The sequence below is a fragment of the Garra rufa genome, chromosome 19 (assembly GCF_049309525.1).
Source record: "Garra rufa chromosome 19, GarRuf1.0, whole genome shotgun sequence".
NCBI lineage: Eukaryota > Metazoa > Chordata > Actinopteri > Cypriniformes > Cyprinidae > Garra > Garra rufa.
The window spans coordinates 33481405-33500440 of NC_133379.1; the positions used below are offsets into that span (position 1 = coordinate 33481405).

General features: G+C 31.5%; 1 protein-coding gene across 14 annotated transcripts in view; it reads left to right on the forward strand.

Annotated features, from left to right (window-relative positions):
* The window catches only part of LOC141293148 (E3 ubiquitin-protein ligase NEDD4-like), a 56681-nt gene extending 37901 nt beyond the window's left edge, over positions 1-18780 (forward strand). For all 14 annotated transcript variants that reach the window (XM_073825198.1, XM_073825201.1, XM_073825199.1 and 11 more), the window contains 14 exons: positions 656-710; positions 3071-3129; positions 6104-6169; positions 6521-6750; positions 7704-7825; positions 8523-8593; positions 10688-10783; positions 10886-10959; positions 11054-11114; positions 11270-11329; positions 12631-12738; positions 15031-15127; positions 15390-15462; positions 17059-18780. In XM_073825198.1, the coding sequence (XP_073681299.1) occupies positions 656-710; positions 3071-3129; positions 6104-6169; positions 6521-6750; positions 7704-7825; positions 8523-8593; positions 10688-10783; positions 10886-10959; positions 11054-11114; positions 11270-11329; positions 12631-12738; positions 15031-15127; positions 15390-15462; positions 17059-17161 (1275 nt within the window). In that variant the 3' untranslated portion in view covers positions 17162-18780. The remainder of the gene's footprint in view (positions 1-655; positions 711-3070; positions 3130-6103; positions 6170-6520; positions 6751-7703; positions 7826-8522; positions 8594-10687; positions 10784-10885; positions 10960-11053; positions 11115-11269; positions 11330-12630; positions 12739-15030; positions 15128-15389; positions 15463-17058) is intronic.
* Positions 18781-19036: the final 256 nt, after the last annotated feature.

Below are 19036 nucleotides of genomic sequence, written 5' to 3' on the forward strand. Positions count from 1 at the left end.
TCCTGTGTGTCTCTGTCTCTCTCTCTTTATATTTCTCCCCGCATGCATCTCGAATCTGTTTGTGTTGATTATCATTTCTCCATCCATTCATTCATCCATCCATCCATCCTTCCTTCCTCTTCTCTGCATCGTCCACCCCTGCACAGTGTCCATCCTGTGCTTCATTCGATGCCAGTTTTGGTTGATGCCCGTTCAGCACGAGAGCGCTTGTCTTCAGTGCTGGCTCACAGTCTCTCAGTCGTGAACGAAGGTCTTGTCCCCTCTCTGGATCCCGTGTGTGGGTCGTCAAACAGCTTCCCTTGATGTCGTGGGTTATGAATTGTTGGCTGTGATTTTCGTCAGGCCTGGCAGTTTCCTGTGATGTTGGTATCGACGTGGGTTTGCAGGTCTCGGGGTCTCAAAAGAGGGCCAGTATGTGAATGCGCGTGTGTGTTCGTCAGAGTGAGAGTGAATAAGCCAGCTCTCTTCTGCATGCCAGTGGACCCTGTCGTGGAAGCTCTCCCACTCTGAACCGAGGAATCGTCATATCTTTCTGTTCCTTCCTCCCGTCACATTATCCGTTACAATTGTTGTGTTGGTGTGTCTGTGGTCAATCAGGTCTGGTGCTTTCGTCTGATTTTAATGTGTGTTTTTCTCTCTCTCTGAATCTCCGCAGCCTGGGTGGGAGGAACGAGTGCACGCAGATGGAAGAACCTTTTACATTGACCATAGTAAGGATGCTCATTTACTGACACAATAAGCCGACACATTTCTGTGAAGCCTTATGACCTGTTAACTTAATAGGATAGTTTACCCAAAAATAAAAGTTTACTCACACTCTAGTTGTTCCTGCTTGAATATTGTTCTTCTGTTGAACACAAAAGAAGATATTTTTAAAATTGTTGGTAATTAAACAGTTGCTGGTTCCCATTGACTTCCATATTATGGAGAAAAATACTATGCAAGTGAATAGGGACCATCAAATGTTTGGTTACACATTCTTTAACATCTTCTTTTGTTCAACATTTAAAAATAAAAAATCTCATAGGTTTATTTTTAAGTGATTAACAGTATTGCTTTAGTTATGTTTAACACATATAATAATATTTATAGTCAAAAATTACTTTTAATTTTTCAAAAGTATTGGCACTGAGAATTAAAATACTATTTATACATTTTTTTGTTTTGTTTTAAACATTATATACACTATTAACATACTGTTATGGGGTAGAAAACTTTAATTAATTTGACAAATATTTTAAATATTTATTTTATTTTATCATGTCAAATAATATGCATAATTATTACAATTTTAACAAATATCAGATAAATCAAATTAACATTTTATTTTATTTTTCAAATAATGTGCAAAATTATTAAAATAAAACTAATAAAATATATCTGATTAAATCTATTATTTAAAAAAATCTTATATAGGTTTAATTTTTGGGTGAACTAGCTTTTTAAGTTATTAACAATATTGCTTTAGATATATTTAACACATATCGTAATATTTATAGTCAAAAATTACTTTATAAAGTATTTTATAATTTTGGCAATTTTGGCACTGAGAATTAAAATACTATTTATACTTTTATTTTAAGTTTTATACATCATTATATACACTTAACATACTGTTATGGGGTAGAAAACTTTTACTCATTTGACAGAATCTTTTAATATTTATTTTATTATATTTTATCATGTCAAATAATATGCATAATTATTACAATTAAAAAAAAAAAATCAGATAAATCAAATTAAAATCTGATTTCCAGTGCCCAAACATGGTACCTATTTTATTGTATATTATTTTATTTTTTATTATTTGTCAAATAATATTCAAAATTATTTAAATTAAAAAATATATTAGATAGATAAATAAATAAAAAAAAATTATTTGACTATTTTTCCAATAATATGCAAAATTATTAAAATGAAAAATATATCAGATTAAATCTAATTTAAAAAATCTCAAAGTTTTAATTTTTGGGTGAACTATATCTTTAAGTTATTAAAAAATTACTTTAATTGTATTTAACACATAATAATATTTATAGTCTAAAATTACTTTTTATTTTCCTTTCGTAAGTATTTTATCATTTTGGCAGCAGTTTTGCCACTGAGAATAAAAATAATATTTAAAATTGTATTTTTTTTTTACATTTTATACATCATTATATACACTATCAACATACTGTTAAGAAGTAGAAAACTACTCATTTGGCAGATTTTTTTTTTCAAACTAAAATCAAACTAATTTAACAGGTAATTGCCATTTTTAACGGGGGAAAAAATCGTAAAAAATATAATAAAATAAACTATTGTTCAAAAGTTTGGAGTCTACAGTTTTTAAATGTTTTTTTTTATCTTTACGTTCACCTAGGATGTGTTTATTTGATCAAAAATACAGTAAAAACTGTAATTTTGTTATGTATTATTACAAGTTAAAATAGCTTCTATAATTTATATTTTAAAGTATTTTAAAATATATTTTATTCATGTGATGGCAAAGCTGAATTTTTAGCATTATTACTCCTCTTTTTTATTTTATTTATGCATTTGGCAGATGTTTTTATTCCGGTTTGGAGTTTGAAGTCATTTTACGCTGCTTTAAAATTTGGCCAAAATGAAGTACCTTGAAATGCAGCATAGATTTTCCATCTACTGTTGTGTACTATAATCCACCTGCCTTCTTTTGTACACATATAGTAATGCAGACTCCATTCACAGATATGCTCTCAAGTTCCTGTTTGTTGTTTTGTCTCAGCAACTTTATTCTGTACTGTGTGATCAATATCTATTTAGATGTTTAAGGTCACACAGGTTGTGAGATCATTTTACTTGTGCATCATTAAACTCGGACATGTCCTTTATGTCCATCACCACACAGGTGTATTCAACCACTGCTGAGTCTGCTGCCGTGGTCGATATACACCTGTTTTGATTGTCAGCTCTATACACTCACAAACCACCTCTAGTGTTTGCCAGGTCCAGTGATGTGGATATTACCTTACACACATTGAACATTTGTTAAATGAAGAGTTTTCTTCAAAATAATCAGCTTATAAAATTCCTCTTTTTCCTTCAGACACCAAAAAAACGCAGTGGGAAGATCCTCGCCTCCAGAGTCCTGCCATAACTGGACCTGTAAGTGTCTCTTTTGTCCTCTAACACTTTTGGCTTTGTGTTTAAAAGACATTGTTTGTTTGTTTTATTTAAAGTTTGACATGACAGGACATACACATACACATACTCCAAAAACAGTCATTACTTAGTAGCAATAAATAATAGAAAAATAGCTAAAATACAAGCAAATAAGATGGCATATACATATATATAAATAACACAGAATCACAGAAAAGGTAGCCCAATCAAAGACCTGTAAGTTATCTATACACTAATTTCAGAGCACAGGGAATAAAAGAAAGTTCATGACGTTTAGTGTTACTCCTGGGTACAACATATGTCCTGTGCCGCCGGAGGGAATAATGCTGCCTTCATGTGCTATCGTAATTATGGTAAATACCAAAATCCGACATCGAAATTGCACATGAACACCCACTCACGTTGTAATTTCCACTGGAAAGCTCGAAATTTTTTATGATACCCGAGTTGCCGAGATGGGATAAACTTTGACCTTTCAACATGGCGGACAGCAACGAAACTATACTGAATGATAGTATAGTTTCGTTGCTTGAAAAATACTTTCATGTATTTTATCATTTTGGCAACAGTTTTGGCAAATATATGTGTATATGTGTATATATTTTTAAAACATTATTACATTATTATATACACTATTAACATACTGTTATGGGGTACAACAGTTTTATTCATTTGGCAGATTATATTATTTTGTTTCATTATTTTATTTGTCAATTAATATGCTAAATTATAAAAAGTTTTAAAATATATCAGCGATTCTCAGTGCAGTGCCCAAACATGGTACATATTTTATTTTGTTTTGTTTTCTTATTTGTCAAATATACAAAGTTACTACAATTAAAAAATATTTCAGATAAATAAAATTAAAGTCAGTGATTCTCAGTTCCCAAACATGGTACCTGTTTTGTTTTGTTTTGTTTTGTTTTGTTTTGTTTTACTTTGTTTTGTTTTGTTTTGTTTTGTTTTATTTTATTTTATTTTATTTTATTTTATTTTATTTTATTTTATTTTATTTTTTGTTTTGTTTTGTTTTGTTTTGTTTTGTTTTGTTTTGTTTTATTTTATTTTATTTTATTTTATTTTATTTTATTTTATTTTATTTTATTTTATTTTATTTTATTTTATTTTATTTTATTTTGTTTTATTTTATTTTATTTTATTTTATTTTATTTTATTTTGTTTTATTTTATTTTGTTTTGTTTTGTTTTGTTTTGTTTTGTTTTGTTTTGTTTTATTTTATTTTGTTTTGTTTTGTTTTGTTTTGTTTTGTTTTATTTTGTTTTGTTTTGTTTGTGAAATAATATACAAAGTTATTACAATTAAAAAACATATCAGATTAAATCTCATAAAAAAATATCTTATGTTTCATTGCTTTAATTATATTAAACACATATAATAATATTTATGTTCTAAAATTACAAAAATTATTATACTGAGAATTAAAATACTATTTATACTTTTTAAAAAGTTTTAGACATGATATGCACTATTAACATACCGTTATGGGGTAGAAAACTTATTTGGCCGATTTTTGTATTCAAACCAATTTAACACTTAATCGCTAGCCTGGCAAGCCAGACCCACATAAATGTAGGGTCTGGGCACTCTCCATAGACAGGGCTCAACCGGAGGGGTGGGATAAACGGTTGTCTTTCAAACTCCTCTCCACGCAATAGGATAGCGCTACAACCAATCAGAGACTTAGTCGGTCAGGTGACGTAGTCAGAGCGACGAAGATTTTTAACAAAAATCAGTGCACTGTGCAGTCTGTCAGCTAAATAATAGACATAGATGGGCACTAAACCTTTAAAAGTAAACAAAAACATGCACAGACAAATCCAAATTACACCCTGCGGCTCGTGACGATACATTGATGTCCTAAGACACGAAACGATCGGTTTTTGCAAGAAAATGAACAGTATTTATATAATTTTCTTTTTACCTTTGATACACATCCACGTCCATCTGTCATGAGCACGAGTTTAGCATATCTATGATTCGACTCGTCACATGTAAACGCGCTTTGATGTAGTATACGCAAACACCGAAAGGGGAAATATGTAAAAAAAAGTCCAGGATGAGTTTGCGCAAGCAAACGTAATCTTTTTCAGCTTTAAATGGGTTTGAACAACCAGGACAAGCGCAAGTAATTACCATTTTGAATAGCAGCTATATCCACAATCTCTTGTGCTGTGTAAACAATGAGTGTCGTATACACGCCACAGATCGCTTCCGGTGTTTGCGTATTCTACACCACAGCGCGTTCAGATGTAACGAGCTCCTGCTCAGGACACACGGACGTGGCTGTGTATCAAAAGTAAAAAAATATATAAATACTGTTCAGTTTTCCACGCTTAATTCACGGAACCAGGAATTCATGTCTGACTGAACTTATGGTCGCAGTTCAGTCGTCATCATGTTAAGCCCGCCCACCGACTCGTGATTGGCCCGGTACATCTTGGATTTTTCGGAAATTTAAGTGAATTGAGAGTAACTAGACTGACCTTAGAAGCAAATGTAATTTGCTGCCGCTAGGGGCGCGTCTAGATTCTAGGCTACTTAATCGCCACTTTTAACAAAAAAATTAACTTAAAAATATAATAAAATAAAATGTAAAAAAAAAAACTATAAACTGTCGTTCAAAAATTTGGAGTCTGTATGTTTATTAATAATAATAATAATGAAATAAATTCTCAATTTTTATTTTTATTGCATTACAGTAAAAATGTTAGACAGTCTATTTTTAAATTGTTTAATTTTTTTAATTTAATAATAATTTTTATTCAGAATGTTTATTCATAAAAAAAAAATTATTTATTTTATATTTATTGTATTATTAATATATTTATTTAAATATGCTATATAATATATTTAGATATTATATTATTTATGTATTTGAAAACACTTCTAATGATAAAGGTATGTATTCATTGTTTATTTGTTTGTCTTCTCTTAGGCGGTGCCATATTCCAGAGAATTCAAGCAGAAGTATGACTACTTCAGAAAGAAGTTAAAGAAACCGGTAAAAACTAAATGTTTTCAGAGACATTACAATCATCTCTTTCCTGTCACATACTGTATTCCTAGACACTCTAATTTATTCTGTGTGAAATCCTTGTCGAGGAGTGAAAAGTGTGGGTTTTTTTTTCCTATTGGGTGTTAAATTGTTCTTCACACGGCAGAAACGCGGTCGTTTACAGTGCTGTGATTGTTTCAGGCCTTAATATTAAATCTAGATGTTAGTGTTGACACTCAAAGCTGTTAGCTAGTGAACATCAGGTTATTATTTTGTGATTTTAATCTTCCAAATTTCAGGAATTCCAGGATACAACTGTATATTGAGTCTCTCTCTTTCTCTCTCTCTGTCCCATAGGCAGATATTCCAAACCGTTTTGAGATGAAGCTGCACAGGAATAACATCTTGGAGGAGTCGTACAGACGGATCATGTCCTTGAAGAGACCCGACAGTCTGAAGGCCCGTCTGTGGATCGAGTTTGAATCGGAGAAAGGCCTGGATTATGGGGGCGTGGCCAGAGAATGGTTCTTCCTGCTCTCCAAGGAGATGTTTAACCCTTATTATGGGCTGTTTGAGTATTCAGCCACGTAAGTGTCCATGTGTTTGTGCACTACAGTTTTGTCGAGTTTGAGCTACTTTGGTAACAGATTTGCTCAAACTGGCACGTAAATCCTAAACCACCCACCTTCATTTCTCGCCTCGTATACGTATCTCCTTTTAGCGTGCATCCCAGAGGCTTTTCTAGCACGTCAGACTAGTTAACTGGCATTTCGCCTTCCTTTCCAATTCTTACTTCACTTTTAATGGTGTTTTGTAGTTGTGACATGATTTACCTGTGAGCAGCCATCTCCATTTTTTGCTCATCGAGTCTCTTTCTTTTGTGTACTCCGTTGTTTGTTTTTTCGTCATCTTTATTTGTTTATCTGTCTGTCTATTTATCTATATATTTACGTGTCTGTCTGGGTTTTGACACAAATTTCACATTTCGATTCTGATTCACAAGCTTGTGATTCGATTTGATATTGATTATTTTGGATATATATCAGGCACAGTATAAGACAAATTTTCTCAAGGAAAAAAAAAATCGCTCTAATTAGTATTTGGGGTGAAAGTAATTTATCTTTTAATATGTAATAAATAGATTTTTGTGGTTAAAATGCCTGACAAGATTGTTACACTGAATTAAATTTTAGTGGGTGTCTTCTGTAAATTAGGGAAAAAATGTATGATATTTATTTTTTGCTCTGAAAAAAACTAAACAAAAATGCAATTAAATTAATTTTTTTGGGAAAAACAACAATTTAAAGCAGTTTTACACTTCTTGTTTTTGTGCTTAAACCCTTTTTGTCTTTAATATATATATCAAGTCTATTTGTCTTGCTATCTGGCTGGCTTTCTGTATTGTGTACTGAATGAATGAAAGCATTTCTTGTGTTACAGAGCTGGTCTGTTATCTTGTTAGATCTCCTCCACTGACACTCATTAGAGGGCGCAGCATCATAATTCATTCATTTAACGTCTCCCTTCCGTCTGTCTGCAGAGATAACTACACCCTTCAGATCAATCCAAACTCCGGCCTCTGTAATGAGGATCACCTCTCATACTTCAAGTTCATCGGTCGGGTGGCTGGCATGGCTGTGTATCACGGAAAGCTGTTAGACGGTACATAAACCTGTTGTTTAAGAGCTGATCAGAAGCTTTTTCATGATACTTTTCATAATTATGTAATTTTTTTTGTTTTGTTTTAGGTTTTGATTTGTACTTTTCTCTGTTGCAAACACAAATGTATAGCCTGGAAAAAATCCAGACCCTACTCTATTAAGATTAAGGGTCTGGCATCGAGCAATGAAAAGGACCTAACTCGATGGGTGGCACCAAGCACGCATTTGAAACTCTCACTGCACGCAATTGGATAACGCCACAACCAATCACAACAATACACGGTGTGAACTGATAGATTAAACTCTTGCCGTATCCAGTCGGCAAAACAGCAAAATGTCCAAAGGAACAATTCGAGCGCGGTTTTCTGTTCCTCTTTTATATGAAAAGTCTAACTCATTCATTGTTGCGGCCAAAGCCGTTTCAAACAACTGGTGTTCATCTGTAGCCATCTTTCAATGTTTATTAAATGATTCCGGACATCGCAGCGCTGTCGCCATCAGTTTAGCTCGCCTCTGACCCGCCTACATCAGATACACCGATTTGATTGGTTCCCAGAACTGCTTATGTAATGCAGTAACGTGCATCATTGCTTGATGCCAGAGTGTCTTGCAGAGACCATTCAAATTGTGCTCTCGAGACCTCTGGATTTCCAGGGTAAGAAATGTACTCTTCTTGTAAAACATGTTTTGTTTTTTAGGTTTCTTCATTCGACCGTTCTATAAAATGATGCTGGGCAAACAGATCACACTGAATGATATGGAGTCAGTGGTGCGTAAACACACACACACACACACACACACACACACACACACACACCAATTTTAAGATATACAGTTGAAGTCAAAAGTTTACATAAAGGAACACTCCACTTTTTTTGGAAATAGGCTCATTCTCCAACTCCTCCCGAGTTAATAAGTTGATTTTTACCGTTTTGAAATCCATTCAGCCGTTCTCCTGTTCTGGCGATATCACTTTTAGCATAGCTTAGCATAGATCATTGAATCCTATTAGACCAATAGCATCGCATTCAAAAATGACCAACGCGTTTCCATATTTGTTGTATTTAAAACTTGACTCTTCTGTAGTTATATCATGTACTAAGACCGGTGGAAATGCAAAGCTGCGAGTTTCTAGGCTGATAAGATTAGGAACTACACTCCCATTCCGGCGTAATAGTCAAGGAAGTTTGCTGCCGTAATATGGATGCAGCAGGCGGAGTATTATCAGAAATGAGTTCCCAGCTAGTTTAGCATTTGCACATGTGCTGCGTGGTATTACTGCTGCTTCAGCCTTATTACAGCAGCAATCTTCCTTGACTATTACGCCAGAATGGGAGTGTAGTTCCTAAACTTATCAGCCTAGAAAATTGAAGCTTTGCATTTCCACCGGTCTTAGTACACGATATAACTACAGAAGAGTCAAGTTTTAAATAGGACAAATATCGAAACTCGTTGGTCATTTTTGAACGTGATGCTATTGGTCTAATAGGATTCAATGATCTATGCTAAGCTATGCTAAAAGTGATATCGCCAGAACAGGAAAACGGCTGAATGGATTTCAAAACGGTAAAACTCAACTTATTAACTCGGGAGGAGTTGGAGAATGAGCCTATTTCCAAAAAAAGTGGAGTGTTCCTTTAATTATTTTACCAGAATAAGAGGGATCAAACTAAATGCATGTTTTATTTTATTTTATTTAGTACTGACCTGAATAAGATATTTCACTTAAAAGATGTTGACATATAGTCCACAGGAGAAGATAAAAGTAGAATTTATAAAAACAATCCCATTCAAAAGTTTACACCCCATGGTTCTTAATACTGTGTTGTCATCTGAATGATCCACAGCTGTTTTGTTTTGTTTAGTGATAGTTGTTCATGAGCCTCTTGTTTGTCCTTAACAGTTAAACTGCCTGCTGTTCTTCAAAAAAATCCTCCAAGTCCCACAAATTCTTTGGTTTTTCAGCATTTTTGTGTATTTGAACCCTTTCCAACTATGATTGTATGATTTTGAGATCCATCTTTTCACACTGAGGACAAATGAGGGACTCATATGCAACTATTACAGAAGGTTCAAATGCTCACTGATGCTTTAATAGGAAAAACAATGCAATAAGAGCCGAGGATGAAAACTTTTGAACAGAATAAATGTGTAAATTTTTCGTATTTTGCCTAAATATCATATTTATTTTCATTAAGTGTACTGCCATTCAGAAGCTACAGAAGATACTTGCATGTTTCCCAGAATACAAAATAGGTTAAATTTACCCTGATCTTCAAATTCAAAAAGTTTTTTGGGGTCTTACTGCATAGTTTTTCCTTCTGAAGCATCAGTAAGTGTTTAACCCTTCTGTAATAGTTACATATGAGTCCCTCAGTTGTCCTCAGTGAAAAAAGATGGATCTCAAAGTCATACAGTCATTGTTGGAAAGGGTTCAAAGACACAAAAAAGCTAAAACACCAAAGAAAAAACAAAAAACAAAAAAACAGCTGTAGGTCATTCAGGTAATAACACCGTATTAAGAATCAAGTGTACTGTATGTAAACTTTTGAAACGGGGTCATTTTTTTTATAAATTCAACTTATTTTCTCTTGTGGACTATATGTAAACATCTTTTATGTAAAATATTTTATTCAGATCAGCACTAAATTAAAAATAACATGCATTTTGTATGATCCCTTTTATTTTGGTACAATAATTAACATTTTGCAGATTCTGCAAAGTTTTGACTTTAACTATATAGCAGAAACCTCATAAAACAGTTGAAATATGTTGCTTAAAGGCATTTGTTTTGAAGTTAGTGTGTGTGAATGCATGTTTATACTTTTCTCATTTCTATTCTACATTCATGTACTCCATGTAGGACAGTGAATACTACAACTCTCTCAAGTGGATTCTGGAAAATGACCCCACAGAACTGGACTTGCGGTTCTGCATTGATGAGGACAACTTCGGACAGGTAACACCATTGTGTGTCTAAATGTATGTTTTTGTTAAGTGCAAGTCATTTTAAATGTAATGTAATTGTACTATTTTTTTATGTATATATATATATTTATAGACATACCAGGTGGATTTGAAGCCAAGTGGATCTGACATGGTTGTAACCAATGACAACAAAAAAGAATACATAGAGTGAGTTGCTTTCTTGCTCTATTTGTAAATTCTTACATATGGCATTTTATACTAAGAAAATTGTTCTTTTTATTTCTTTTTTGGCTCTGCACAGCCTGGTGATTCAGTGGCGGTTTGTGAACCGGGTCCAGAAACAGATGAACGCCTTTTTGGAGGTACGTGATCGAATCTCCCACGCAATAAAAAGTGTTGTGTAGTTCCAGCTATTACCACTAGGTGGTAGCAGAAGTTAGATTATTCCTAATAGCCACTTGCCAGCATGCTATAATGACATGCAATGTTTTGATCGTGTTTCACGTCTGTTTCACAGGGATTCACCGAACTCATTCCCGTCGACTTGATAAAGATTTTTGACGAAAACGAACTGGAGGTAACAACTTCCCACATACCCATTACTCAGTGTCTGCCGTTGTCATGGAGACTGAATCCTGCATGTCCAAGACTTTACAGAATTATGAAAAAAATTGCTTGCTTAAAAAAAAAAAAAAAAAACACCCCTGTATTTTGTTGAATTAATTGGCTTTTCAGCACATTCCTGTTTAGGCTGTTGTTTGTCATTATGCTGTTTTTGTACTAACACCGGAGTTATAATTAATCAGTTATCTTATTTCTAGTTCCAAATATAGAAAATAATCAAATGAAATAAAGTACTTTTAAGTTTCTGAAAATTGAATTGAAATTATATTACCGCAGGCAGTATATAAAATAATTTGGGCCACTACATACTATACACAATATTATATAATAGTTAACACACACACACATTAAAACATTGAGGGCCAGTAAAAAAATATTGTCATTTTAATTATTTCTTATCATTTAATTATTACTTTTATGTAGCAGGTATCACTGTTTTCACCAAAGATTTAGGCAGACACAACTGACCATAAATGATTTGACACGAATTGTGCTACATCAGCTCTCTGGGAAGCAAATATATATGCATTTTTAAAATGCCAGTATATGAAAAAATGTAATGCATATTAACCATCATTTTGTTACAAGTGTATAATAGAAAATAGCATTAAAGACATTTAAACGATTTTGGTTTGTCAGAAAAAAAGTATAATATTCTAGCATATTAAAAATATACAATTAATGGATAATTATTCATAAAGATTTAAATTTTATAGTTAGTTTAACAAAAAATAATTTTTTTTGGAATATTGTCAAGTTTTTCTCCCAACAAAACCATTTTTATTGAGTGTCAAATCAGCATATTAGAATGATTTCTGAAGGATGATATGACACTGAAGACTGTCATAATTTCATATTTAACCTCCAAATGAATGTAGAAAAAACATAATGATTTTATGGCATCATTTTACTAAGTAGTATTGATACCAAAACTGCTACTGGTGCCTCTTTTAAAGGCATTTTTCCTTCATTTTCCCTGTTAATTATAGCCATTTAACATTTCAGTATAATACAAAGCCATTATTTTTAACATTTAATAGGCTTTGAAATATATACCAACTTTTCATTTAATTTCAGTGGTTTTAAAATAATCTGTCAAGTGATTGTCAAATAATTGGTGAGTGTTCATATTAGACCCTGTGCGTGTATATATGTCTAGATATATATATAATGCTTTGAGAAGTCATGTAGCTGTGATCTGATGTTGGTTTGTGTGTGTTAGTGTGTTTATTGTACTGTATTCTCTGTCTCCAGCTGCTGATGTGTGGTCTGGGTGACGTGGACGTCAATGACTGGAGGCAGCACACTGTCTATAAGAATGGCTACTGCCCCAATCACCCTGTGATCCAGTGGTTCTGGAAGGTATGTAAAAGCACATAGTCTGTGTGTTTTGTTTTGCAAAAAGTATCAAATTAATACAAGTTTAACAAATCAAAACTTCATGAGGTGCATCACAAATGAATGCAATAAAAAACAGAATGCTAGAAATGCATATTTTTCTTCGAAATGAATGTCAGGCATCTAAACAAACCTTTAGATCAAACCATTTTTAAGATCATGAGAAACAAATTGAGTCAAGTGTGTCCAAACTTTTGTATGCATGAGTGTGTCTGACCTCATGCCAAGTGCACTGCGGGCAGTTACCGATCAAAGTTTGTTTGATGTGAGGCTCATCGAGTGTTTACTCTGATGAAAGAGTCACAGAGCGCATTATGAACTCCTTATCAGCAGTCTGGAGCCAGACTTGCTCTTTCCACACACACACACACACACACACACACACACACACACACACACACACACACACACACACACACGCGCACAGGTAAATACAATACATACAGATTCACTCTCCAGTACATGCATGCAGAAATGACATTTTTAAATATATGTGATTAGGCACAGTTGTAAAGTAAATCAGAGCTGTGGTCTAGCAGAAAGCACATCCAAGGAGGATTGCAATATCTAGAGACATATTCATATTTATTTCAACCACAGTTGCTGAGCTGGCAAACAAACTTTTTCAGTTCATGGAGAAAGAAGCTTTTTCCCACAGAATGGTAGTTATTGCATCTGCTATCAGGGACTTACAAGCTAAACTTTGAATTTTGGCTCCAACATACCAGAATATACCAAATCAAATGTACCAACTTCTTTCATCAGCATTTGTTATTTTATTTATTTATTTATTTATTTATTTTGTTGTTTTTATTCTATTTTTATTTTGTTATTTTATTGTATAAATTGTTTTGTTATGATTTTTTATTTTTTAAAATTATTTATTATTAATTAATAAAATGTTATTTCATATATTTATTTTATTTTACATTACTTTTTATATTAGTGTTTGTTATTTTATTTTATTTTTTTCTTGCTTTTATTATATTTTTTTATTTTGATATTTTATTTATTTTTTAATTTTAGTTTATAGATGTATTTCAGGAAAACCAAATGTACCAACTTTTTTATGATTTTATTGATTGATTTAGTTGTTTGTTTTTTGTTTTATTGTATTTTTTTATTTGATTGTTTTGTATTTTATTTTGATATTTTAATTTATTTTAATTAATTTATTTCATTTAAAATATGTTATTTCATATATTTATTTTATTTTACAGAGGTATTTTGGGGGGAAAAAACATACCAAATCAAATATATATACCAACTTAGTTATCTGCTAGCAGGGATTTACAGGCCAAACTTTGTTTTCTAGCTTCGGCATACCAGAATATATCAAATCAGTTGTACCATTTTTTTATTAGTATATTTTATTTTATTTTATTAATTTATTTCTTTTTTTATTATCCTTTTGTTGTTGTTTTTGTTTTATTTGTATTTGTATTGTATTTGTATTTATTATGAGATCTATTTTATTTTTTTTTTTTATTATTCTAGAGGCATTTGGAAAAATACCAGAATATACCAAATCAAAAGAAAAAAAATATATATTTATTTTATTTTATTATTTATTTGTTTAGTTTTTTGTTGTATTATTATTTTTTGTAATTTTCTTATTTATTTTTATTTTATTTTATTTTACAGAGATATTTTGAGGTATTAAATACCAGAATATACCAAATCAAATGTACCAATTTTTGTTTATTTATTTATTATTTATTTATTTTTTATTATATTTATATATTTTAAATTTAATTTTAATTTTATTATTATTTAGTTTATTTGTTTGTTGTTATTTATGTAGAGTTTATGTTCAGGTTTAAGTCTAGCTTGTGGGATTTTCTGACCCTGTTCCTCCTCTCATCCCCATAAATTCATATCCTCTTACAGCTGTTGCTATGCATAGAAATATGCAAAAAGAAATGTAAAAAAAAATATCATGCAATATTCATCATAATACATTTAGATGCAGAATATTTTTTTTAACAATCAAGCAACCATATCCCGATGCAATTAATTTGCACATCAAGTAGAAAAGCTTCAAGTGGAGTTATATATATATATATATGATGCTTTTTTAATTGGAATTCTAAAGGTATTTATTTCAAAGAAAAAAAACTACCTTGAAAACTACCTTGGTTTCCTTGCATGGCCGTTTTGAGAACTGATTGAACATCAGCGAACATGTTTTCATTACTGCTGGTGTAAATAGATGAAAATTATTGGTATTAACCGTGACTCTTTATTTCTACTCAGGCTGTGTTGTTGATGGATGCCGAAAAGCGGATCAGACTTTTGCAGTTCGTAACTGGAACATCCAGAGTGCCAATGAACGGCTTTGCTGAACTCTACGGTAAATAATCTCTACTTTGCCACATACAATATAATATAATATATACGCTGTGCTGTTTTGTAAATGTATGTATGTTTTTCAGAAAATGTGAAAAGGTGTTGCAGTAGAATTGTAGTATCATGTCTCTTGACGATTGAATGTAGACAGTCTATAAGATGTTGTTTGTAACAGCTTTGAGATCTTAGCATTTCCCTTTGAGACCTATATAGTAAATTGGCTCCATTGCTGGTTGGTCCTTGACGAGTTATGTGATCTTTTGCAGGTTCCAATGGGCCGCAGTTGTTTACTATCGAGCAGTGGGGGACACCTGACAAACTCCCTCGTGCTCACACCTGGTAAGACCTAGAGGGACTTGACCGCTTTATTTACTCAAACACATCTATATATGTTCCCTTCATCTCCCAGAAAGATTTTATTTCTTTTATTTTAGTTAGCTTTATTAATATTTCCGTTTTATTTTGTTATTTTCTTATTTTATTGTATCAATTTAAATTCTATTGTTTTTAATTTTGTTATTATTATTTTATTGTATTAATTTAATTTCTATTAAAATTCAATTTTATTATAATTCTTATTTATATAATTTTGATCCTTTTTTATTTTGTTATATGTTTTATATTTTATTTTATTTTACAGAATTATTTTTGGAAAATACCAGAATGTACCTAATCAAATTTACCAGTTTTATTTGCATTTTTGTTGTTTTATTATTATTATTATTATTATTATTATTTTTACTATTTTATTTTTATTTATTTTATTATTTTTATTTTAGTTTTTTTGTTATTCTATTTTATCTTATTTTGTTATATATTTATATTGTTTTTTTACAGAGGTATATTAGGAAAATACCAGAATATACTAAATCAAATGTACCAGTTTTATTTTCATTTTGTTGTTTTATTTTAGATTTTTTATTATATCATTTTTTATTATTTATTTTATTATGATTTTTGTATTTATTTTTTGTTGTTCTATTTTATCTTATATTGTTATTTATTTATTTTATTTTTTTCCACAGAGGTATTTTAGGAAAATACCAAAATATACCAAATCAAATGTATTTTTATTTTATTTTGTTGTTTTATTTCATTATTTTAGATTTTATTTATTTTTTGTTTTATGTTTTCTATTTTATTTGCATTTCAATTTTTTGTTATTGTATTTTATCTTATTTTGTTATTTATTTATTTTTTTATTATTATAATTTTTACAGAGGTATATTAAGAAAATACCAGAATATAACAAATCAAATGTACCACTTTTATTTTCATTTTGTTGGTTTATTTGTTTGTTTTTTGGTTAGGTTTTTTTTTTAATTATTTATTGTATTATGATTTCTATCTTATTTAATTTTTTTGTTATTCTATTTTATCTTATTTTGTTATTTATTTATTTACATTTTTTTTCACAGATGTATTTTAGGAAAATACCAGAATATACCAAACCAAATGTAACAGATTTTTTTTGTATTTTTATTTTATTTTATTATTTATTTTGTTATGATTTCTATTTTATTTTTATTTATTTATTTTTTGTTATTCTATTTTATCTAATTTTGTTATATATATTTTTTTTATTTTTTTTTATTTTTTTTGTTAAGAGGTATTTTGGGAAAATACCACAATATACCAAATCACATGTACTAGTTTTATACGTATTTTATTTTTTGATTTAATTTAATTTTATTATTTTGTTATTTTATTTCATGGTTTATTTTATTTTGTTATTTTCTTGTATTTATATTGTTTTGTTTTATTTTATTATGATTTTTATTTATTTATTTTTGTTATTTTTTTGTATTTATGTTATTATGATTTCTATTTTTTATTTATTTATTTTTTTTAATTTAATGTAAACAAAAAATAGGAATATTCAGAAAAGGCATTTAATTTATCTCACTAATTATGTTACGCTTTCTTCCCACGCAGCTTTAATCGACTGGACCTCCCGACGTACGAGTCGTTTGAAGACCTGCGCGAGAAGCTTCTGATGGCGGTGGAGAACGCCCAAGGCTTCGAAGGCGTCGACTAAACAAATCCCTTTACATCCGTGCGATCTCCATACGCAACCGACGAGCAAAGACATGTACAACACACACGCACACACGTCTATACTCACATATACACACTCTCGAGTTGCCATTGTACAGCCAGATCCCAGCGGTCGCAGGTGTGTGATATCAGCACAGTATATGCATGTAATCTGTCTAGCTGGAACGGCATTGGCTGTGAGACCCGTTTCGACACCATACAGCCCACAAATCATGTTCTAACACGTTTTTATTTTCAAATCCAGCTCTGAGCGTGGGTGTGGCCTCAGAGTGGGCGTGGCCTTGATGACACCGCATAAAAACCACCGCAACCAATCACTTTTCCGCATCAATTTCACAAATATAAGTTCAGTGAAGAGGCAACTCTCTTATCAGGTCTCACTAACACCAGATTACCTTAGGAATCACAGCCAGGATGAAGGACGCATCCTCATCCTCCCGTATCCCGCAAAATACGCCAAGTTTTCCCTCGTCGATGATTATTTTTTTATTCTTTTGCAACGCCAAGAAGCAACGGGAATTGTTTTTAAAAAGAAATGTTATTATTCTTACCGAATAAACGGATATTTGTACCAACAATGTGGTTTACTATTTTAAAACGACGTAAATGCATCAGTGGCCTGGCTATATTCAATTCAATATCCATATCATTGTGGGTAAAAAAAGGAAAAAAAAAAAAAAGACAGAAAAAACAAAAAAAGATCAACATGATTATTGTATTGCTATGAAAACTGGCATGAACATGTATCTTGTGTTTCAATATGATTACGTAGTAATTATAAAGCTATTCTCCTTCTTGGTTGAGAGCAAAGATCGAAAAACATTTTGGAAAACGAGTTTGTCGGAGAGGGTTTTCTTCAATTGTAATAAGTATTGTTCTTATCTTTATTATGATTCTACCTGTTCATAATGCTGTAAATGAATTTGTTCGGGGGGGAATGACGTGATTGGACTTTTACTGTACGTGTTAAATCTGTTTGAAGTATTAAAGAGCGACACGGAGTGAAGCTATCTTAAAAGCGCTGTGATTCAACACTGCGAGTCTCGTAGACTTTCAGGACGTAAACTTTCTTTCTTTCCGTTTCTTCTTGTTTCTTCTAACACCACTGTACCTAAAAGGGCACTTTATTGATCACACACTAGGGTTGTGTCACCTGTTTTCTTTTTTTTTTGTGAACTTGAATGTGATTATCTGTTTTGTTCTTTCAAAAGCACTCGGTTCCTTGGTGCAATATCTCTCGTTTATAATCGGCCTGCTGCTAACATATCAGATCACAGCTCATCCCTACAACTGATCTGGAGTCAGACCGGTGAATCCAGATCGGCTCTGTGGAAACGAGACTTCAGACTGGTTCTTTTTCTATTTTCTTTTTCAGTCTTTTATCTGTACGCCTCCTTCCCACTCACACTTTTTGGGCCGCTGTGGTTCTGTAGGTTTGTGATAATATTATGATTATTGTTATTGTTATAAATTACCCTTCCTCTTTTGTAGGGGCAGTTCTTTTTTTATTATTGATGAGGAACATTTACTGTCTGGTTCCTGCTCACCACGAGACCTTGCGATTCGTATAACTTCGTTCAAAATAAACTGATAAATGGATTTTGGGTGTGTTGTTTTTTTTCTGATTCATTTAAAAGTCTAGAAGCACTTCACATAAGCATAAATGACAGCTAAATAAGTTTTATCAAATGGGTTTCGATGTATTGATTTCAACAGGGTTCATACAAGGTGAACAGATTAATTAATTTGAGTCATTTACGCTGGATCCGCTCCGATTGATTCAAACTCGTATCATCAATCACTCATTTTAAGCGATTCATTAGCAAAAGACAGATTGAATTCAAAAAGAGCCATC